At 40.9% G+C, this 24556-nt stretch overlaps 2 protein-coding genes across 3 annotated transcripts in view; one reads left to right on the forward strand and one right to left on the reverse strand.

Moving 5' to 3' along the window:
• The first annotated feature begins 1363 nt into the window (after nucleotides 1-1363).
• Nucleotides 1364-14054, forward strand: gtf3c4 (general transcription factor IIIC, polypeptide 4). Its single transcript, XM_084384111.1, has 5 exons — nucleotides 1364-1695; nucleotides 6723-8453; nucleotides 10107-10237; nucleotides 10674-10762; nucleotides 13812-14054. Exons 1-5 carry the CDS (start codon nucleotides 1381-1383, stop codon nucleotides 13874-13876), a joined length of 2331 nt encoding a protein of 776 aa, XP_084240237.1. The 5' UTR covers nucleotides 1364-1380; the 3' UTR covers nucleotides 13877-14054.
• LOC311275498 (uncharacterized protein) overlaps nucleotides 10774-24556 on the reverse strand; it is a 50438-nt gene continuing 36655 nt past the window's right edge. For both annotated transcript variants that reach the window (XR_014624873.1, XR_014624874.1), the window contains one exon: nucleotides 10774-10882. The gene's annotated coding sequence lies outside the window, so the exon portion shown is untranslated. The remainder of the gene's footprint in view (nucleotides 10883-24556) is intronic.

Genomic DNA, 24556 nt, shown 5'->3' on the forward strand with positions numbered 1-24556 from the left:
TTATTTGACAGGGACAGTACATGTAGGCATCGTTACATATAATTGAAAATCAACAATTGCAATGTATACAGGACTTGTAGCAATCACTTATTTGCAGTTATTCTTTTCCTGGTTAGACTTTTGGGGAATATAGACAATGTTCATTTAAGGTTAAATTTTCATTTAATCGTCATTCTACAACACAAGCTTGTACATCACCATGTTTTCAACCCAATAACTCATATTTGCTTTGCAGCAGTTTATCCACCCACTTTTAGTCCCCGTACTACGGAAGCGTATTGCATTCACTTGACTAATTTATTTTTTGGTCTGTTTTTCTGAGTAATTTTTTTTTGGTCTGTGTTTCTGAGTATTTTTTTTTTGGTTTGTTTCTTTTTTCTGTTTTTCTGACTAATTATTTTTCCTGTTTTTCAGAGTAATTTATTTTCTGTTTTTCGTGGTAATTTTTTTCTGTTTTTCGGAGTAATTTTTTTTCTGAATTATCGCGATACTTCGAACTCCCGCGAGAACCTCCAAACTGCCATATCTGTCCAACTGATTCTGGAGAAACATTACTGTGTCTAGCAGATCTGAATGGGCTTTCCTTCTGAACAACCGCAAAGCCCCATTCCGACCGGGTTACGGTTAAGGTTTGGGTTTCAGGTTCGGAGTGGCGATCTTTTTTCAAAAAAGGGCCGGCATTCCGAAACATGAAAGTGAACCTTCGGAGTGGCGACCTGTCGCCGTCCTCAGGTGCCTGCGTAAAGTTGACAAACTAATGGTAATACCATCTATATGACTTAAAGACAGGACTATCTCCCAGTGTCTTAAACCCAGATCAAAGTAAAACTTGATTCAATTAAACAAGTCGGTCATGTTTGTCTCCATTATCGAGCTTTCAATAAAGGAATGAATGCGTCTTTTGTTTCAAATGCTCTCTAAACTCAGAAAAAAATTACTCTGAAAAACAGAAAAAAAAATTACTCCGAAAAACAGACCAAAAAAAAAATTACTCCGAAAAACAGACCAAAAAAAAATTACTCCGAAAAACAGAAATAATTACCCCGAAAAACAAACCAAAAAAAAAAAATTACTCAAGTGAATGCAATACGCTTCCGTACCTTTCAAACACTAACACTGACATCTAAAACTAAAGGATAATCTCATTATGAGTCAGACTTGTTATTTATTACAATGTCACAAATCATGACTGTTTATTTGGTGCCCCTAACTAAAAGTACTGTAGTCTAATACAACAGTCCACCAGTAAAAGTATTTATTTTAATCATTAAAAACTCATTTAGTTGAAACTGTACACACCGCACTATTTAACTTCGCGGAGGAAGTCCCTCCTTTCTCTCCTCGCGCGCTCTCCAACGTCACTTCCACCCCGCCAAAGACATGGCGGCCGCCAGTCCGTCAGATGCAGTGCATTCACTGCCCACAAATGTAGCTATTAAGACCGAGCCAGAGACCGAGGACGGTCCACTCTTCGTTCCGGATAATGTGCCTGTTAAGCGGGAGCCCGTCGTCCCGCTCCTGTCCCCGGTCAGCGGGCAGCAGCCGCTCGCCTGGTCGCAGGACCACCGCCTGGCTGTCTGCACCACCAGCTCCCTGTCGCTGATGGAGCTGGTGTGCGATGTACACAGCAACAAACAGGACCTGACACTGCACAGGACCTCCATACCCGTCCCCAACGAAGCATACAAAATGCGGGTAAATATGCACAAATGTTCCCCTTTTTCCTCCAGAGGGTGAAGGAAAAAAGATAAAGGCTTTATCACTTAGCCTAGCTTAGTTGGTAGGGCTTTAGCTAACGTGAGTAAACATGGTTGTGTACTGAAGCTCCAGCCAGTCAACTGGCTCATTAACCTCTGATAAAAACGCTGTAATGCTCTCTCATGTTGTATCAGGACACAATAACAACCAGAGCAGCTGACTCCTGAGCTGTTAGCATGGCCCCTCTCTCTCCCTCTGCAGCCACAGAGAGGGAACCAGAGAGAGGGGGAGTGTCACTAGGGCTCACATCCCACTCATATCCTCTGCTCATGATCTGGCCTCAGTCTCTCCTCACACACATCAAAACACCAGGCTAATTGTAGTCTGGTGTCAGTGCAATGAAATCCATTTTAGTTTCTGTAACAGCCCATGTTTTCTTTTTCAAATACTTGTATAGCACTTAGAATCGTATTTTGATTTGTTTGATAGGTGCTGTTAAAGATTTGTTGCGATCTGAGCTGTCAGGTTGACACCATATCAAAACCTGCAAATAAGTAACTACTCACTATCGTACTCAACTATGAGCTATAATAAGTATTTGTGGCTGATGTGTCTTTTTAGGTTCAATTAACTGGTTCAAAATTCTTAAATTTCGTCTGCTCCTTATCCCTCATTAAAATGAGTTATCAGTGTTTTCCAAATCACACTTTTTAAGTTGCAAACTCGGCCAATATTGGCTTTCATTCAATGTTTGTAACAAACATAATCATGCTTGTATATATGACAGGTGTCCCATATCATCTTTAAAGAAATACAGATAACCTTGTGATGATAGAAGTATTCCGACATGTTGACGTCATGATGTCATACTGTTACACACTTCAACAACAAGCATGCCATGAAGCGAAAGGCTATAACTTCTGCACCAAAAGTTGCACGTCTGCAAGTTTGTTTGTTTTTTTACTTGGGTAAATCCACAAAACATAGGTGATTCACTCCTTCCCCACTGATGGGTTTGCCTTTTTTACTTTTTTTTCCTGGTTTGTCATGTTACACGTCACTAAGATGCAGGAAAGCGGGAAATGGTAGAGAGCAGCAGATCGTATACCTAATGAGACTGCATGCAGGAGACATTAAAATTTGTTTCACAAAAGCCTTAATAACATTCTGACTTAAACACCTTTTTTTGTTGATGATGGAAGTAGCTAAGGAGTGAGCCTTCTTGCTTTCTTCTGATCTGTTGAGAGTTGTACCTGTGCAGTATCAATCAATGTTCGAGTGCTGCTTGAACGGAGACGGAAGGAAAAGTAATGATGTGCCAGCATCCTTAAACAAAACAAACGATGGATGTTAGTGGGTGTTATGGTTTTTTTATTATGCCTCCGACATAACAAAAAACCTTTTTTTTGCTGCCGGCAGCTGTGGGCAGTGGCATTATGTCTTTGGGTTGTCCATTCGTCTCATTAACGTGATATCTCAGGAATACCATGAGGGAATTTCTTCATATTAGGCACAACTTCCCACCTGGACTCAATGAGCTGATTAGAATTTAGCAGTGAAAGGTCAAAGGTCACTGTGACCATAGAAATCATGTTTTTGATCAAGACTTCATACGATAATAATGACAAACTAATAAGATAAAATGGTGAAGTGACAACATATTGTATCCAAAAGGTCAAAGGTCAACTTCACTGTGACATCATATTTGCTATTATTTAGCGCCATAACTTGGCAACAGAGTGCGAGATTGTGACCATATTTCACATTTGGTCAGATAATGAATTGATGACAGAAATTTCAATCTTTACAGCTCACTTTCACAAGACGGTGAACCTCAGCCACTTTTATTTTTAGCAGCTCTTCCAAGCACAGAGTGTAAAAAAAGAGCCATACAGACCTGACGTTAGCATGTTGCTAGCTAACATTGCTAGCAGTTACCAAGCCCCCAGGAAGAGTAATTACAACACTGGGGCACAAAAATACTTTTCCCCATAAGCTTACATTGTGAAAGAAGCGGCTGTAAAGCAGTGTGGATACATTTTCGTTGAGCAACACAACCCCCACAAAATGCCTTGTTTGATTATCATAATTTGAGCTGCAAGATTAAAGCATTTTATCTCTATCCAAGTTAGCCAGTAACGAAACCAGAAGTTAACCGGCTTGGTCGACTCTATTACGCACGCTCTATGGGGCCCACAACACGGAACATCCTGGTATTTTTATAGCGGGGAAGTCATGCTCTTTGGGCTTCATGTGCCACTGAGCAGCTTTAAAAGGAATGAATTGGGCTCCTAGTGCAACACTGTGTCCAGATTTAATGTAACATCCTTGGCGGTTACCCATCTATGGAAAGGATCAAAAATGTTAAATACACCACTTACAAAAACAGTAAACTATTAACAAAATATACAAATTGAACTGTTAAAGGTATTTTACATAAGTTAGGGGTGAAAAAGCACTGAGATAACTGTTGATTTATACTGTAGAGTTGAGACTGGAAGGAAAAGGACATGCCGTTTGTAAAGTGGATATACGACACTAGATTGTACAAGTGGAGAACTGAGCTTCAGGTAGTGGTCGTTGTACTGTGTGACAAAGCTCTCAGTCCTCTGTACGCCCATTAAAATAGCCTCCTTGTAAAACGAAAAAAAAGTTTGTTTCCAATTTCACTGGAATCATACATGTCAATAAAGTAATAACTTTTATTTAGCCTTTTAATATATTCCTTCAAAGTCTTCACTATGAGTCTGGACGGACATGGAATCAAACTGCAACTGGACTGGTTGATGGAGGCTTACAACCAATTCTAGTTAACAGGGTTTTTTGGACAACATGGGTGTATTTGCAACCAAAGTGCCGAAACATTACAAGTTAATACTACTGCTAACAAGTAACAAGTGTGTGTGTAGGTGATTACTGATTACAAAATGACATCTGTGAGTCTATTGGAGTAGTGTTACGACAATTTGTGTACTTGTTAAGCAATTTGTGTAAACATGCCTCAGAAACACAGCCAAGCTAATACTCACTTGTGTGCTATTAGTTTGGCAGTGCTGGATGCTTCTGTATTTTCATTATTTACTGAACTGAAAGAAAGATAATTAAAGCGATGAAATACAAATGTTGATGAAAAGAGAAACTGAAAAACAATTTTGCTGCAGTAAATCTGTCACCATGCAGCTGCTCTAGTGTGTAAACATGATTGTTTATAGGTTCGTCTCCACTCCAAAAATCCACTTGGCAGATAAAATACTGGATGGAGCTGAATTTTATAATCCACTTGGCACAGTGGCAGACAGCCAATGTTGGATTCCTGTTGTCCTTTATAGATATGATTAACTGCTTGTACAGTCGATGGCACTCATAGCAACTTGATTTTTATAGGCCACATACTATCTGTCTGGTGACACTACATGGCCGAAAGTAAGTGGACATGCCACTATCACAGCTATATGAGTTTGTGAGACATCACATTCTAAACCCGTGGCCATTAATACCATATGTAGTTGGACGGATCCACCCACACAGCCACCGCTCTTCTGGTAAGGCTTTCCACAAGAATTTGGAGTGTGTCTGTGGCCACTCAGCCAAGAGACCATTTGTGGGGTCAGGCATCGATGTTGGACAAGAAGGCTTGGCTCCCAATCTGCATTCTGATTCCTCCCAAAGGTATTCAGTGGGGTTGAGGCTTGATGCCAGTGGAGTTCCTCAACACCAAATTCGTCTAATCGTGTCTTTATTGAACTTGCTTTGTTCACGGCACAATCATGCTGGAACAGCAAACTGTTGCCACAAAGTTTGAAGCGCTCAATTGGCTAAAATGTCTTTGCATCCTGTTGCATTCAGACCCTTCCCAGTCTTTAGGCGTAGCACAAACAGCTGAGACCATTATGCTGCATCAAACTTTACAGTGGGCACGATGCCATGAGGGTTTTTCTGATATCACCATGTTGGTGTTGTTCCCAAAATATTATAATTAATGTTACTTCAGGACCATCATTTCAGCTTACAAAAAAGGGAAAAGTCCACATCTGGAGCAAGCCATCATGGCTGAAGGTGTTAACTACAAGACTTTCAATCAGGACACCGAGACCCGTTTCCTATTTGGAACATATTATTTTCCGTTTCTTTTCAGTTTTCGGTTGCTGTTTAGTTTAGCCAACAAAAATACTTAGTTAGGTTTAACAAAACAGGGTTTGGGTAAAAATAGACCCTTCTACAACATTCAACACGGGAAAAGAATAACTTCTCCCATGTGTGTATTTTTCAGGTCTTCTTCCTAAATTGCAAAGCAATGACATTACAAAAACATGATTGGTTAGTTGCAATGATGGTCCTGGAGCAACACCAACACTGTGATATCAGACTGTGCATGCAATGTGTCAGGCAGTGTTCACCTGTAATCAGCCAAACTCAGATTCGTCTATCAGAATGTCAGGCAGACACCTGGAATTGCGCATGGTGATGTTAGGCTTGTGTGCATCTGCTTGGTCATGGAAACACATTTCATAAAGCTCCTGACACACAGTTCTTGTGCTGATTTTGCATGGAGAGGCAGTTTGGAACTCTGTAGTAAGTGCTGCAACAAGTGATAATACATTTTTCACACATGCTTCAGCACTTAATGGCTTCACATTGTGAGTTTGCATTGTCTGCCACTTCAGGGCTGAGCTTACAGTTGACCGGGGCAGCTCTAGTAGGGCAGGTGTTTCACACAATGTCTTGGGGCAAAGGTGGCATCCTATGACAGTACCATGTATGGAGTCACTGAGCTCTTTTTCGACCCATTCTAAATGATTGTCTATGAAGATTTCATGGCTATGTGCTGGATTTTATGAACCTGTTAGCCATAGGTTTGGCTGATTTGTCAATGATGTTGTCTTCCTACTTTTCGGTCCCAACAGTCCCGCTGCACATACTGTTTCATATAAAGTTTGGATGTATGCTCAAATGACCTGAAAACCTTTCTTAAACCTGACCTTTGACCTTAATTATTGCTTTTGTTTGTGTTTTAAACTTTTAAGGTAGGACCAGCAGCGGAGCTAGCTCAAGCAATGGAGAAGTTCGCCACGCATCCAGACCCCGCAGTAAGGCAAGTTTTTTTGGCCGACACAGTGATCAACCCAGCGGTAGGAGTGCAGAAAGGAATAAAATATGCCAGTTGGTCTGCGTTAGGTTGCGACTCAAGTGGACGCTGTCTGCTCGCTTGCCTAACGCTTGATAACAGACTCACCATTCATAACAGCCATAAGCGACTCGAGTGGAACATGCTCGTCGATCTCACCAAAAAGTACAGTGAGAGGCTAAAAGAGCGGGGCTACGCCAAAAAAGACAACAAGCCCCCACAGGCAAACCTGCTGGACTTTGACGAGCTGCAGCGGCGTTTCCGTATGCAGACTCCTCTGAGAATGGAGTGGTCGAGCGTTTACACGATCAAACAGGTTCAGACAGACAACACATGCGTAGACATGGAGATGGTCCTCCTCGCCGTCTTAATGGAAAATGGTGACCTTGTGTTGTGGAAGTTTGTGTTGCCCTTCCTAAACGGGGCAGATGTCATGTTTTATGATATCATCGAGTCAGGTGTGACTAGACCGAGTGACCTGGCGTGGTGGGAGTATGAAAGCGCAGATCGCCGAATGAGTGGACTGATCGTCGGCAGTGAAGTGGGACCTGTCAAGATCATGCCGGTCAGCCTGTCTGGGGTGAAGGGCTACTTCACCCTCCGTCACCCCGTCATCCTCTGGAAGGAGTGCGACGAGATCGCTGTTGAAAACATCAAATGTGTCCCGATGATCCACCCGATCCAGAAATCCAGTTGCAGCCTCATCGTGGCCTCACGCGGCTGCTACGTCTTTTGGTGTTTGCTCATGATTTCGCCGGCTGGACTAAATGTACACAACTCGCATGTGGCGGGGCTGCACTCGCTCCCTGTGGTCTCGCTAGCAGTCAGTCAACATGGTGTCACGGTGTACACATGTTCCACAGATGGGTGGATTAAAAAGCTGACGCCAACATTTACAGAGAACACTTTGATTTTTAAACAAGAGGACATGCTTCAACCGGAAAATGTTACAGGGCGGAGGATACATGGGATTGCGGTCAGCCACAATGGAGCGTATATTGCGCTTGCCAGCACACAAGGTATGGTTGACGACTTTCATCCGATTAACAGGACCTACCAGGTTCACTTTGTGACCCTGAAAACGCCAAAAATGGCCACAGCACTGCTGCTCAAGTCCCCCACACAGAACTTGTACAAAATGACCGACCTGCTTGACCTCATCAGGTGGCAAATTTTGAAGAACAAATGCATCCCTGCATCGCTGCTGGAAGAGCTTGATCGAAAGATCCAGGAAGTAGACTCACCCTACTTTTGGCGTTTCAAGCTCTTTTTGGTGCGTATGCTGTACCAGTCACTACAGACACCTCCTACAGACAACCGCTGGAAGCCCACACACGAGGAGAGCAAGGTGTTTGTCAGGGACGAGGAAGAGGAGGATGGAAAAGACGAAGAAGATGCCCCACAAGAAGAAGGCGAGTCTGGTGGAGTAAAACAGGAGGCCAATCAGGAGGAGCAGATGGCAGAGGTGCAGGCTTGGATCAATGCTGTTGAGACCCACCTGATGAGAGAAAACATAAAGAAGGTGCTGGGGGTGGTGTATCTCAACACCTGGATTACTCAGAACACCAGCATACCCACCTGTGGCCTGGTGGAGTACCTCTCCAAGGACACTAACGACAGAGCTTCAGAGGTAAAACTTGCCTGATAATTATTCACTTTTGCTTCTTACCCTGAATGTTGTGATCTTATATTTTGCCCTGATCAGAGTGACTCATTGTCAGGAATTTGCTTATGATCCCAAAGTGCACAGTGATCACTTTAAGCACATTAAAGTTAAGCTAAGAAATGCTTGACAGCATAACAGCTGCTTTATGAAAAATGCCTGTGTGACAATTTTCTATGTAATTTCTCAAAGAAGAAATGACATTCGACTCCTAAAAAAGAAAACTTGACTTCATAAGTGATAAAACTCACCCTTACTCAGTTGAATACACTGTAATATTTGCTGCTACAGCCCTCCTTGGTCTGGAATGCCAAGTAGCTCATGGTGGCTAATGTTAGCTGACTTTAGATAGATATTGTCGTGTATTACTAAATCATTCATTACTAATTGCCTCTTCACTACACTACATGGTCAGAAGTGCATGCCAGTCATACCAAACTAAGAAAACCGGGTCTTCCTCAAGGAAAAGTTCACCCAGAAGTGGAAGTTCAGTCATTTTCTACTCACCCCCACGCCAAAGGAAACTTGGGTGAAGTTTCATAGTCCGCAAAACATTTCCCGAGCTTCAGGGCAAAACGGCGTCTCAGCATTCCATTCTGCCAAACAACTAAAGGATAGGAGACCACAGATAGATTGATGGAGACTTTTCAAACATAGGGAAAAAAAATGCCCATCCATTTTAACCAAATTTCTGGAAGCCCAGATATCCCAAATTGATCTGAAAAGACATTTTTTATACCCTCAACACGAGGTCGAGCTCATGCACCTACTTCTGATGGGGTGTGTGCTAACATTTTTAGCTTAGCAGCTACAGTAAAATTTCAGCTTAAAAAATGGTGTGAATATGTTTAAAATCCCCCATCTACTTCAGTTGTTTAGGAGAATGCTGCAATTGTGCCTTACTGTGAAGCTCCAGAAATGTTTTATGAACTATGAAACTTCACCTGACTTTCCACCTGTATTGAGGGTGAGAAGATAATGACTGAATTTCTATTTTTCGGTGAATTTGACCTCATGATGTCCTCAAAGGTGTACTGCGTAACCTTTACGTAACAATTTTGGTTACATAGTCCTTTTTTATCTATAAATTCTTTTTAATATTAGGACTTATAGATGAGAAATGTGCTCTTTTTGTTTGCACCCACTCAAAATAGAAGCCTGTTCTGCATTAATGTTACAAATGCAAAAGTTGCACATATTGCTTTAAATAACATTGAATTCTCTTGTATCAAGAGCTCTTTCCCTGTTTGTTTATAGGCCCTTAAAAATGCACAGTGTACCTTTTTAAAGTGATGTATTTCTTGTTGATGCAGGTCATTGGCTCAGATTAATGTGTTCAAGTTGCTATTATTTAAGGTGAGAACAGCAGTTTGATTTGATGGGACTGAAAAAAATAAAGAGTCAGAGTCACCAAAGTTACGTCGACTCTCTGTAATGGTTTATTTGCTTTTTTTATGACATCTAAAGTATGTCATCAGGTGAAGATGCAGTGCATTTGGGTAAATAAAGATTGTACAGCCACTACTGCTGATCAGCTCTCACATTACTGTTTTCGCCCGTGTTGTATTTGTCTTCACTTCTACACCCTGTGGCTTTGTGTGTGTGTGTCATCCGTCTCAGGTCCTGATTGGCCACATCAAGAAAAAGATGAACAAGCAGACGTTCTTGGAGCGCTGCAGCCTGTGTCAGGCGGCGCTGCCCTTCTCGGACCACAAACAAGCAGTCTGTAAAAACGGTCACATGTGGCTCAGGTACAGAGCTCATTCTCTACCATGAGTTTAAATCTAATCCACTAAAGATGTTTTTTATTAGCTTTAGCCTCAACGTACTGTGCGGGTTCAGATGCCACAGTTGAGCCTGACAGGACATGAATTGAATCTTAATGCCAGGAGCCTTCTTTGACGGTTTATTTATCTTCACAGAGCAGTAATCAAGCCTCCCACCTTTTGATATTTACCCATACACCACTCTCATCATCTCATAAATATCCTCTGTCAAATATTTCTCCTGCTAGTGAGAATGTGCTGCCTCTGGTGGGCACTGAGAGGGAAATCTGTGCCCGTCAGTTGGACCTCAGTGCTGTTTCTGCTCTACTTTTGTGTCTGTGTGTGAGTCTGTGTCTACGTGTGTGCATGTCTCTGTCCCTGCCAACCAGCTCTCTAATGCCTTTCTCTCGGTCTCCTCCAGGTGTGTGTTGTCATACCAGGCCTGCCAGACGCTGACGTTCAGACGTTGCCTCCTGCTGGATAGCATCGCCAGACTGCCACAGCCTGAGGGTAAGCGCCACTTTCCATCTCTCTTCCCCTCCATTTCACAGTCTCACTCTCCATCAGCCATCCCCCCCTGTCACCTTCAACATCGGCCTTCGTCCCGCTCTGCCGCTCGAAAACTTCATACTTAAAAAGACATGAATGATTGTAGAAATTAGCTTTTTTTTTGTTGTTGTTGTTTTTCTTAATTGAAAAGTGTTTAAAAGGGATTGTCTTGTCTGTCTGTTTTTGTGTCTGTCTGATTTACAATCTGTAGTGAGACGGGGAAAGTATCTGGCAGGATGACAGAGAAGCTCAATATAGCGACACAGCGACACATCCTTGTATTCTAAATAATTCCATCCAAAGTCTGCACTACAAGAACCAAGTTACTCTAGTGCATGTTAACACTTCTGCACAGAGGTGGAAGAAGTACTCAGATCTTCTACGCAAGTAAAAGTAGCAATAACACAGTGTAGAAAAGCTCTGTAACAAGCAAAACTCATGCATTCAATTTTTACTTGAGTAAAAGGGCAAAAGCATTAGCTCCAAAACATACTTCAAGTACCTAAAGCAAGAGTGCCGCTTTGCAGACTTACATATTTAAGAATAATGTATATTATATTATTGGATTATAATTATTGATGCATTAATGTGTTCATCACTTAAACGTTTAAGCTGGTTAACTACTTTGTACTGTACTGTGTATCTGCTGATGTTCTCTGAATTTCTCCTCTAAATCTTTTAAATTACAGTTACACATTATCAAACTAAATCTGCAAAATAACTAGTCATGACATTGGTCAAGTAAATGTAGTTGAGTAAAAAGTACAATATTTGCCTCCTAAATGTGGTGGAGTAGAAGTTTAAAGTAGCAGAAAATGGAAAGTAAAGGCTCACATACTTTTTAAAAATGTTTACATAAATACGGTGCTTGAGTAAATCACCTGGTGACTTTCCAGAACTGCACATGTGTAACCACATTTCTCTGATTTACCTGGTGTCTTGTGAGCAAGCATGTAAAAGCACTGACTGATTGATCAGATCAGATGGAGCCTGATTGATTTGATCTGTCAATCATTTCTGTGATCACTCTGACCAATACTCCAAGTGCTCTCATCTACACATTCAATAACACATTAACTTTAATGTAGAAAAAACATGGCAATTCTTTTTTGTGAAATATTTTTTTACATGTTGTCTGACATCTCTCCTCTGTATTTGTCTGTAGCCCATTAGTCCTTGAATGCATCGTCATATCAGTGTATCTAAGCCCGTCTCCATAACTACATTTGTTGGATGATATATTGCCCCAGAAATTATTGAGATAAAGGATTATTGTCATTGTAAGCTCATTTTATCCCTCTAATATAATTCTATAATTGCATAATAATTCAAATACACTCTTTAACTTTTAATTCTTAAGAATATTCAGACATTTGAATTTGAAACAAATACTAAAATATCCTAAATAAATAAAACATAAATAAATAAAACCACACACCCAAAACAATAACTAAAACATACTCACTGGCTCCTTTAACGGAAATTGCTAACAAATACAACGGGCAATATTGAGACCATCAGAAATGATCGAGGTATGTCGTTCATGTAATTATTAGGGATAGACTGATTGTCGGCCTGGCCAATAATGGCAGCCAATATTTATCAGTTTTGGAATATTGGTGTTTTTTGGGTCCGATTGGTCTCAATCAATGTCCTGCCCACAACACATCTGATTGGTTACATGTCACAAGTAATATCAATACTGAATAATCTGAATCTGCAAAGTAACCAGTAACTAAAGTTATCAAATAAGTGTAGAGGAGGGACAGAAATCGGAAATACACGAGTAAAGTACCTCAAAATCGTACTTAAGCACAGTCCTTTGGTAGATTGCACTTAGGTTCATTCCATCACTGGTTATTATACATTTTGACACAAAGATTTTGATTTTAACTGCAACTGTATATCGTTTCCAAATATCGGTTATCTGTCTCCTTGAGTACTGATCATCAGAACTGGCCCTGAGAAAACACATCAGTTGATTCTTTAATAATTATAATTAAGTAATTATCATGACAGAGTTTAGCGCAATTCGATTCCAATATCATACAGTATTTTAAAGCAATCATTATTATTAGAATAATGAAAAGCGTATTCATATATAATGAACCCTGACCCTCCGCACCATGGTTTTGTTTGGTGCTTTAGAAAATGCCAAACAAACAGCCTGGTCTTGTGGCAGTTATGTGTTTTCCTGCCGTGGTTTCAGTCAGGAGAACAACATTGTGCTCTTCAGTGTTTGAGGGTTAGCTTCATCTGACTGCTACATGCATCCCAGGTCTTTATGTCAACATCATCCCAGCTCCTGTCTCAAAACATCCAACAAATGTTTTGCCTTCTTCTATGTTTTGTTTTGAAACCATGTGTTGCAGTTATAGTTGGCATTTGACAGTAATAAACCCTTCTGAGCTTTCAAACAGGTTGAGTTTTTGAGTAATTATCAGTATCAAGGAAGAAGGCTGCATCACTGATTGCTTTTCAGACTTGTTTTGCAGTTGTCAAGGGACAGTTGTCATGTTTTCTCTGCACCGCAAAGGGGAAGAAAATCACTTTGTGTAAAGTGATCTGACATGACAACTTAAAATGGCTCATTCAGTGTTTTTGTGGTTTTAATAAACTGATTTATTATCTTTGTGCATAAGAAATGAGTTTAAAGTTAGAAGATCAAGATTTGTTTTACAAAAATTAAGTGAGGAATTTATTAGAGTGGTCTCAAGAAGGCGCTACAAGATGTGTATTTAAACTCTTTGTGTATTTAACTTTGCGACAATATTCAATTCAGACCTGTGTTGAGTGCGTTTTCAGAAATGTTAATGAGGTCAGACCTAGTCAGATTGCTGCCTTTGACTTTTTATGGGAAAGGCTTGTAATCAGATCTGAGACCAGTAAAATTCACCCCAAATTTATGCAACGAAGTGCAAGTCTGAAAGTGGCTGTAAAAAGTCTTAATAATGATATTCATATTTATAAACCTCCAGTACAAACACAGCTTGTTTTCTTTCCCCCACAGATCCAGAGTGGATAAAGAAGTTACTGCAGGCGCCGTGCACGCTCTGCGACTCGCCCATGATCTAGAGCCGAACCGTGGGAGGAACCTCAGGGCTTCCCTGCGACCTTCAGAGCTCCCCGCTCTGACGCAGGGTCCAATTTTGTTAGACATCACTGCTCCAATTTTTTATTTCATGTATTTTGTTCATGTTTTTATCCCTTTATATTGGTATCTTAAAAATGCAAATAAAAGGCTTTGATTATACGTTCTAACTCTCATTTCCTCACGAGTGCAGCCTACAGAGTGTGTTTCCCCTTGCAATGGTTTTAAATTAATATTTTACTGAGGTAAAACATTTTGGACTCAAACTTTACAGATTTCTTTATTTTCTCCGCGCTAAAATTAATTCCCAGTCAGACACAGTGTTTGCACAAGGGGTGCAAAGAAACAAAGTTTCAAATGTGGAGGTTTCTATTATTCAGTAGGACTTCAGGGCACCATAAATAAGCTCCCTCATTTTCCTTATGTTGACTATATTTCCGAACCTTTGGTGTAGTTTTTATTGCAAGTAAGTGGAACTTACTCTGCTAGTCCTATTTTAGCGAGGCCTTTTTTCTTCTTTTTTTGAGCGCAACAAATAATACACTCTGAATAATACATACTCTGGAAAAAACTCAACATACCTACTTTAATTGGCACTGTAAAACAATTTCCAAGCTCTGGAAGGAGGAGGGTGGAGGGAGGGTTGGTGGTGCTCAGTCATTCTCTCAGATGAGGACTTCCGCTAATGTAAACGCAGAATAGAAGGAGCGGCGAGGCAGATGAGATGAGCAAGAGGCAGGAAGAAAGCGAAAAGTGTGCTTAAAAACCCGGCGCGCTCCCTCCCACGGGAGCGGCTTGTAATGAGATTCAGCAGTAATGAGGGACAGAACATGGCGCCAGATGTGATTCTAATTCTAATCAAGGAGGGGAGGGAGGTGGTGATGGAGGGGGGGTTAGAGAGCATATTGTTAAATACAATTAACCCTTTTTTCATATTTGGAGGGAACAAGGGCTGAAGGGAGGGGATACAGGCTCAGTGGCGTGTTCCCCGGCCCCGGCTCCTTGTTTGGGAGACATGGAGGTCGGCGGCCGGTGATCAAAGAGGAAGCTGGACCCTGAGAGACTGGGCCGGCAGCACCGCCAGCCTCTCTCATCCCTTCCATCCCATCGGCCCAGGCAGAGGTGGGGTGGGGTCTGGCCTCCCTCTGGTGTCACTGGAGATGATAGCCTGCCCCGGGGCGAGGGGAGAGGAGGCTGCTCAGCTCCAAACACTCAGGACTTTCATGAAAGGGGGACTTTTTTTATTTCATTTCCTTTAAACCACCACGTTTCTTTACCCAGTGGTGGCATTTATTGGCCCGGGACTCAGTGAAGATTCAGTCCAGCTGGGGAAGAAAGGGATGTCTCCCATTTTACTATAAAGTGAATCATTTATCACATTATCCTATGCAGGAGCAGAGAGGGCTGTTTTGGACTCATGGTGAGATTAGTTTAAAGAGTATGGCTCCATATTTTTCAACAGTAAAAATAATACCAGTAAAATATCCTATTGAGTGAATTTACTACTTGTTTAAACATAGAGCTGGGCAATATAATGATATGATGTCTTTACTGTGATGTGAGACTATATATCTTTATATCATGATATGACATAAGTGTTGTCTTTTCCTTCTTTTAAAGGTATTTGGTCACACATATTGTGATATTTGATTTTGTCGCCCAGTCCGAGCATTAATGAAGTGCTTTTGAGGAAATTTCAAAATATCGAGAAATATATAGTGTATTGAGATATTACTTTATAGCCATATTGCCCAGCCCTATTTAAAGGTGCACTATGTAGTTTTGGGGAAGAGATTTTAATCGGAAGAGAAAGATCTTCCATGATTTTTTTTAATGCCTAAACAAACTTAATATACAATTTCTCTTTGTTTTCATGTCTGAATAAACTGAATAAACAAACTGACCTTACACAACACATTTTCATACTTTGTTTATATGTGGTGGACCCTGCCATCTTTCTAGCTTCAAACAGTGTTCTGGAGACCTTATTCTCCTCTGAGAACAGCTTGTTTCTTCAGTTACGTAAATCGTTACTTATGGTAAACGTATCATTACCTCATTAATATTTCAAATATTAAAATTCTGAGCTTGAATTTCTTCTCCAAAACGACATACATGTAGTACATGTAGTACTACATAACTTGCTGAAGCTACTCACTCTAGCTCTTTTGAAGAGTATTAACTGTTAGTTGAGCCTCATATCACAAAATCTCATAGTTTTTAGTGGAAAGTTTTCTCAAATGCCCAAAAAAATGTGTGGCATTTTTTCGACAATGCATACAACGAAAACGTATAAAGCCACTGAGTAGTTTGATGAGGAAACAAGAAAACTCAAACTAAGGTCAGTTTAATAGCGTCTCTCCAAAACTTAATAACCAAATAACTAATCAGTTAATCGACAGTGAAAATAATGATTTCATTATACTGATATCATTGTTCTTATATAAACTCATAATTCGGCCTCTGTGATCTGGTTCAGTTATTCCCACCAAAGTGGTGACTTTAGCATTTTTTAGAGGAACTAATCATCAGATTTCCAAACATAGGCACGGCTGAACCTTTGTGAAAATAAGTTCCCCAGCACTTCATTAAAACTGCTTAAGTTTAGTTACCAGTTTTAGACAGTGAGTTAAGTGAAAAGTAACTAAAAGCCTTGTAATGAGCTCTCCATCAGGCATCTGGCTGTGTTAGGGTTCAGGTTTCTTTTTGTTTTCCAGCCTGGGGATTTGGTGCTCCGTGTTATAGTTTGTCAAGTGGAAGTGGCTCCTCAGGTTGTAATGTTCCTGTCACTGATAGGTGGAGACCAGCACTGTTAGAGGTTAGCTGTGTTTGGTTGATCCTCCTCCCGCTTTAGTATAATAATCCGTCAAAGAGCAGCTCGACTAGTAATTACCTGCTTCCCCTCCCTTTCTCTCTCACTGTCTTTGCTCTCAAGACTTCAAACGGAGGATTTTTCTCTTTGCATACAATATTTATATCCTTTATGTCAGTGGCTGGATGGCATAAAACATTCATGGCACCTTTTCACACCTTAATTTCATGTGATATTCCTTTTGTTTTGTTTAGACTCGATTTTGAACGTGTTCTGTCCCACTGTGTTCTCTCAAGAGCATCTATTCAATTTGTTGCTTCAACATATCCTAATTCACAGTGTAGAAGTGGCAGCTGCTTCACCGCCGCACACATGTGACTGCATCACCTGGTGGGACCACCACATTGTTTTTACAGACTCGCTGCTTTTATGAGTCTCCTGTTGATTCTTTGTACATTGTGACACATTTCTGAGAGAAGTTTCTGAGTAGTTTATGATGATACACATAATGAGATGATGTAAGTTTGTCAAACATCAGAGGTTCCATACCGTCTGCGGCGTGGTAGCTTTCTTTTAATATAGTTATATTAGGTCGTTGGCGGCAAATAAATGAGCAGAAGAACTTTATGGCAATACTGAATATTATATAATATAAATATATTTTTGCATTGAAGCAGATTTGTGAGGCAATTCATTTGCAGGATTAGCCAAAAACAGACATTTCTCTATTTTATCCAATTTAACAGTTTCTCAATTTATTTAAAGCGGATATAGACAACTTTACAACTTTCCCTCCTCCTAGTCCTTCGTTTTAAAAATGTTGGCACCAGCTTTGCAATCACCGCATTAGCAACATGGCTACCGCTAGCAGCCTGGCTACTGTCCAAAACAAAAAACAACCATGAGAATCTCAATTTGTCCTAGAAACTCAATCTTGGTGGTATGAAAAGGCAGAGTAAAATAGCTGGTTGTAGGTTGTGTTACTTACTGATGATTAACCCATGTGTCCTGCTTGTAAGGGGAAACACATATCAGCAGGGTAACAGACTATGACACAACACCGGCGCTCTCCATCAGCGGGGTTCTTTAAAGCTACCACAGTTACTCAAGTTGTTCCACCTTTACCGAGGGATAGTGACCGGGGAAAACAATGCCTCTTCCTGTTTTGGTTGCCCAATAACAGACGCACATCCTTCTTGCCATAGATACAGCACAAGAAAGGTTTATAGGGAACCTGTCCATACGCGGATGGTGTCATTTATCTACAGCCATTACACTGTGCAATCAGTACTTACTTCAGAATAATGAGTAGAGGCTAAAAAGTTGTCTATTAACACTTTAATTTACCTTTAAGTCCAGTGTGTAGGCCTTAGTGGCATCTTGCAGCGCTGGCAAAAAAACGTGAAAGACCCTCTGATGAAACATGATAAGAAACGTGATGTGCAACATGCCCGCTCCCTCTGTAGATATAAAAGGCTCATTCTGAAGTAACGAAAACACAACAATTCTTCAGGTGATTATACATGAATGAAAACATAAATATGAATATTAAATTGCATTTCTGCCACTTTATCGATGATTTTAGTCGACCACTGAATCATATTTGAATCATAAGAAATCTGCAAATGCTGCGACTTAAAGCTCAGTTCGTGTGGGACAATGAACAGGAAGTTGGCTAAAACAACACTTACAGCAGCTTTAACTTCACCTGTTTCTGAGCCTTAAAGTTTCATTTTCTGATTATCCAGTGTGCAGCGACCTGTCTTGATATGTCCTGTTTGAAGTTATTGAAGTGCATGTCAGGAAAATTCTTGAAAGTACTGGATTTATCTCAGCTCACTGGCAAGATTATCCTCAAATTTCCAGAGAGAAAATAGTCTTGAATTCGGAACATGACTCTAAATCACTTTAAGTTTTCATTGATTTTTTTCCCGCTAGTGATTTTTTTTCCTCGACTGATTCATGCTCTTTTAGAGCGGGCTGCAAAAGCTTGATATTGAAGATTACACAGAAAGAATAAACATATGCCAGTAATTAACAGTGAGGCTGCAGGGCTGAACAACATGACCCAACATCTTTTTCATGATCGACTGCACACAATTAGTTCTATAAATATAAACATAGTGAGCAGTATTTATTCTGGACTGTGAGGTGATGAAATGTGGTTTCTTGCCCAGCCCTAGCTGACAAAGCCTTATGACCTCAGAAATCTGACTTTTTCTTGATAGCACATGCTTCTGTGTAGCCTCCAGACAGGAAGCAGAATGCCCCTCAGCTCAGCTAACGTCAGGGCCCAGAAGCACAACGCAGTGCTGTAAACACTTTGGCACTGCGACAATCCAGAGTTGCATCATTGCATCTCTGCCGCTGCCGACTCCCTCCACGCCCCTGCGAGGCCTCTCTCCTCTGTTTCTAAAGTCTTCTAAACTGAGCCACATCCCCCCCAAACTTGTCAGTGCTAATGAAGTCAGTATGCAAGGTTGTCTTCTGCTCTCTCTGAACTGATGGGGTGAACATGCTTGTCTAACTGGTTGACTCCCCCTGCTCTGCCGTCCCCGGGGAGCCGAGGGAGGGGAGGCGCGGTGACCCGAGACCAGCCGAGGGGTAGTGTGAGGAGCGTAGAGGGGGGCGAGGTTGTATGTCCATCATTAGAGTCTCTATTTGTTCCTGGCTTTGGGGGCACTGAAGTGGAACTAATACTGAACAGCAGAACGGACATGGAGAGGGAGGGCCACTTTTTACTGCTACATTAATTAAGCTCATTCCCAACATGCTCCCTGTCTCCTCCGCTGCTGCTGCAATTAAGCGGAGGGGCCGCTTTGTGTGCACGCTTGGTTTAACCTTTTCTGACGTTTAGCACGACACCCCACTCTTTCAGAGGTGGGAAGTGACTGAGAACATATTCTTAAGTACTGTGTTTTAGTGCAGTGTTGACTGTTATTTTCTGCTTTTACTGACTGCATTTCAGAGGGAAAATAAAAGTTTACTTGGGCTAAAACTAACGGCGTTCTAGCTTTCTGCAAACCACTGATACGTTAAATTAAAAGTACAGTATAGCAACATTTCTACAATATGTGTCATATCACATTCATGTTACATGTAAATGAGCTGACTTTCTCGTCAGGAGGTGGAGGGGATGGAGTGATGGTGGTGAAGCCGTCCTCATCAGAAAAACGACCATATAGTTCGACTAAGAGAGCAGCTAACCCTGAACCCTCACCAAGTAGTTTTCTTGCCTAAACCTCACCAAACTGCGAGCACATGACAAAGGTCTGGCACACCTGTCACTGGTAGGCTGCAGCCGTCATGTCATTTTGGAAAAGGTTATGTATGTCTATGCATCTCAGTGAGATGGCAGCTTGAGATGACTTTTCACAGTTTGTAAGTGCGAAACCTCTGGATATTTTTTAACAAGGTAGGACTTTTTCCAGCTGTGTTTGTAGAGACAGAACCAGGTGAGCCAAAACGAGATCTTTTCCGAACCCAAACCAAGTGGTTCTTGTGCCTTAACCTGACCAGACATAAGCACAGCACCGTCACAACACAGAATTTGAAATTGAATATAAAGACATGTAAAGTTGCAACATATCCCTGGTCTGCAAAAATATACATCGTCATTTATGCTGGCAACTGGGTTGACAGTGGTAAATGATTTAAATTAATTTAAATGGATTATCAAAAAGATTGATTAACGAGGTGTCGATCAACATGACTTTTAATCGATTGGTTGTTTCAGCTTGTTTACTTAAACAAGGACGAGGACTTAAACTTTTCTCGTCAGTCTTTAATATTTAATGACACTGTATCCACCAATAAAGCTAAATGTAGTTTGAAGACCTCTGTTATTTAAATTTATGGTGCATGTAACAAAATACGTGTGCTCAATTAATTATCAATAACTAACTTATACATGTAAAATGCATAGAGTGGAGGTCAGAGGGGGTCCACAGTAATTTTTTTCCTTTAGGGCCCTCTAGTGGCATTTCAATCAGGCGACCAAGCGACCATTAATCAATTATTAATAACATTTGTCTCATGTTTATATCTCTAACATGAACCGTATGTGTAAATCACTGGCTCCCAACCTGAGGGGCTCTGAAAGGACCTGCCAGATAAATCTGAGGTGATGAGATCATTTAAGAAATAAAAGCATGTTTCTGCTACAACCAAATTTGGTCTTATTTTTCAGACTTCCCTCTAATCTTTGCATTTGTTCTCGCAAATTACTGGGTTGTTTTTTTTGTTTAAAGGGAACTATGAGTACATTTTACTGCCACAATGGATCTCCAGTGTTGGGGATGTACCCTTGATTTAAAGCTGTGCCAGGAACGAGAACTTTTGATACTTAAACGCATTTTACAGCTCATCTGTATCTGCTTTTCCTTGAGTAAAATCCTATGTGAGAACTTATTGATGCTTTTCGTTAAGTAAAAGATATGTGTCAGTTTAATGAGGCCTGTGTGATGCTGCTTTGAGTGTGATTGATGGACAGTTATTTCTTTATAGCTTCAGAACTATATTTTCTTTTTTTAACGTTAAGATGACAGGGACAAGTGAACAAAAAGGCATTGGTGACTGAGCCTGAGCGTGTTTTTCAGCAGATCTTAAGTGAAACATACTCTTCAGCAGTCCTGCAAGACATCACGCGGTGTGTTCGTAAATGTGGCGGGTGATGGATGTCTGTCTCCATCAGCGCTGGCAGCGCCGTGAAGTGACAGCTCTCTGTAACGGTGACAAGTTAGGTTCCAGCGGAGACAGATTGCCTTCAGGTGGCTCCATTTTCAAAATCTTACCAAGAATGTGGAGCGCTTAACTCTCCCCTTGAAGGCTGAAGGGCTCTCGGAGCCTTTTATATTCTACATTTCAGCAGGAACAGAAAGTAGCGAGGGAGGGGGGGAAATGGCTCATTTGAGAGTTTGCTTTAATATCTGTCTTTCAGAGATCAGAGGGTGTCAAATTCTCACACCTCATATTTCACAGCATCTATCACAGGCCATGTAAAATTCCCTTAAAAGTGCATTATGCAATATAATAGCAGGTTTGGGTGACATTTATCTGCCAAGGGGAGGAAGGCTGGTTACAGACCTATTGCCTTTTACAAAAAGGATTTCATCACACACGGATTCTTTGTGAATTTCTCCGGTTTGTCTTGCGATTGCAGCCGGTGAGTGAAATTAAAAATGAAATGTATGCCTCTCCCATGGATAAATATGCTAATAATTACACCTTAAAGCTGACATAAAGCAAACACCCGCTGTTTTTTGGAAGATTTTCATAATGGTGACTTATTGTGGAGATACTGTCTGAGCAGTTGATCTAGATAATCTTGTGCAAGTCTTCTGTAAAAGCGAGGAGAGAGAAATTATTTCAGGGCCTGGTTATGCAGAATCTGTAATGAGTATTTTTGTTTAGTTTTTTTTTTTTTTCTTCTTTTTTTTTTTTAAAGGAAATACCGGTAATAACTATGTGCAAAACCATTAGAATGAATATTTATGCCGTTCGTTATGAAATATTCATTAAGTCGGTATAAAAAAAGAACAACGAAGGAGACTGGGGAGAGAGATTGTGTGTTTACTTGTGTGTATTTGTGTGTAAAATGGAGGAGGAGGGGGCTCATCACCTATTGCACAGGAGTACTGACAAAACCCCTGGATTGAATATCTGACATCTCTTAACAAAAGCAGCAGCAGTAGCATCTTCCTCCCCTTGTCTTGTAATGTTTCTCCCTCCACCATCTCTCCCTCTTTCTCTTTCTCTCCGCCCGAGGTGATACGAGTCCCTCCGTTCATCCGATCTCCACATCTCTCCCTCTTTCTCCACCTTTCATTCCCTCACTTCCCCTTCGTTCCATCTACCCAAATTAAGAAATTAATGAGGGATAGGTTCTTTACCAACTGCCCCCGCAATGTTTACCACTGATGAAATTATAATGTAGGGCCTGCTGTATTATTTATAAGCCAATTAGGGGAAGTGTTACTTGATTTGATGGGGAGCCGACACACAGAGTACATTTAACTAATGGAGACCAAGAGAGTAAAGGGAAGGAGGGGAGGGAGGACAGCTGAGGCGGACTATTTCGTACGATGCTCTAGGATTACGTGGCTAATTGCCCTGCTTTATCTGTCTGTCACGGATAGCCATGCATATTTTAGCGTTCCCAAAGACTTTGATTGTTTGCACTCGTGTTGGGGCTGTAACAAGTAGAGCAGAGGCCAGAGTGGAGTGTAGTTAAAAACTGGCAGCAGGGGAGGCAGGGAGGGGGCGACGGAGAGGAGGAAGGGGAGGGGGAGGAGGATGTGGAGGGGTGGGCGGCCGTGCACAAAACTCAGACACTGTGACAGGTGGAGGAAGAGTTTTGACAAGGAGCAAAGGGGTGTCGAGGTGGGAAAATGTAACGGGAGGGGGGGAGGAGGGCATTCATTGGGAGGCTGCAATTAGATGGCAGCACAAACAGTAATTAATTTCACTTATTGTAGCCTGTAGCCAATCGCGGCTCGCTGACCCGGTCTGCATATTGTTAAGGAACGACTTCATAATTCTCTTTCCTCATTTGCATGGCTCATTTGCACCGCGGCATGGCAAAGTAGTGACATCCAAGGAGGCAACGTGGGGACGAAAATCCCGCGGCATGCCGGTGCACACAGCAGCTGGAGAACTGTGGCTGAAAAACCACAAACTGATTCAAACAAAAGACATCTGAAGAACTGATTAGTCGATCAATTAGCTTTTAAGAGAAAGAATAGGAAGAACTAAGTCTTTTATCAAGTAAAAATGAAAAACATTAACACTTTCCGGCCTCTCAGCTGAGTGAAAATGATTAGTTGATTCATGGATTAGCTGACTCAAAATGAATCTGGATTAATCAATTTTAAAGAAAGAAATGAAGAGAATTAAGTCTTTTGTCCAATAGGAATGGAAAACTTAAACATGTTCCTGCTGGTTTCATCTGAGTTGAAATTAGTGCTACAACGATTAGTTGATTAATTGTTTAGTCGATTGACTGCAATGATTCTGGTTTCAGTTTGTCAAATGTGTGAGGATGCATATGTTTTTCTGTTGTATTTCATTGTAAATTGAATATATTGGGGTTATTTAATTGATTAGTTGTCGACCATTAAATGAATCACCAACTTTTTTTGTAACCGATCAATCAGTTTGAGTAATTTTTAAAGAAAAAAGTCAAATTCTCTGATTCTGGCTTCGTGAACATGAATATTTTCTGCTTTCTTAACTCCTCTGTGACAGTAAGCTGGATATCTTCAGGTTGTGGATGAAGCAAGACATTTGAAGGTGTCGTCTTTGGCTTCTGGAAAAACTGAGCGACCGCTTTCAGAACTTTTTTCACTAGTTTCTGGCGAGTTTTATACACTAATCAACTGATGAAACTAATTGTTAGTTGTAGCCGTGATGTAATCTTAATTCCTTTGGGTTATTCAGCCAAGCTAGTGATCTGTAGATGTCACCGTGTGATGACCAAATATCAATATTTACTGACATTTCAGATTCAATGATTCACAATAATAAATAAATCACTCATGGGAATATTAAAGGGGCACTATGTACTTTTGGAGAACAAAATTCAAACTCTATTTTACAATATTACAATATTAATGAGGTAATAATACAAACTCAGAAATATTTATTTTTTCCATAACTGAATAAACAAGCTGCTCTCAGAGGAAGATAAGGTCCCAGAACACTGTTTGAAGCTAGAAAGGTGGCAGGGTCCGCCACATATAAACAAAGTAAAACAGTATGAAATTGTGTTGTCGTTTAAGGTCAGTTTGTTTATTCAGTCATGTAAATCAAGAGTGTTTGTTTGCTTTGTTTGTTGAGGCATAAAAAACTTAGT

The sequence above is a fragment of the Pagrus pagrus genome (assembly GCF_965226575.1).
Source record: "Pagrus pagrus genome assembly, chromosome: 19".
Lineage (NCBI taxonomy): Eukaryota > Metazoa > Chordata > Actinopteri > Spariformes > Sparidae > Pagrus > Pagrus pagrus.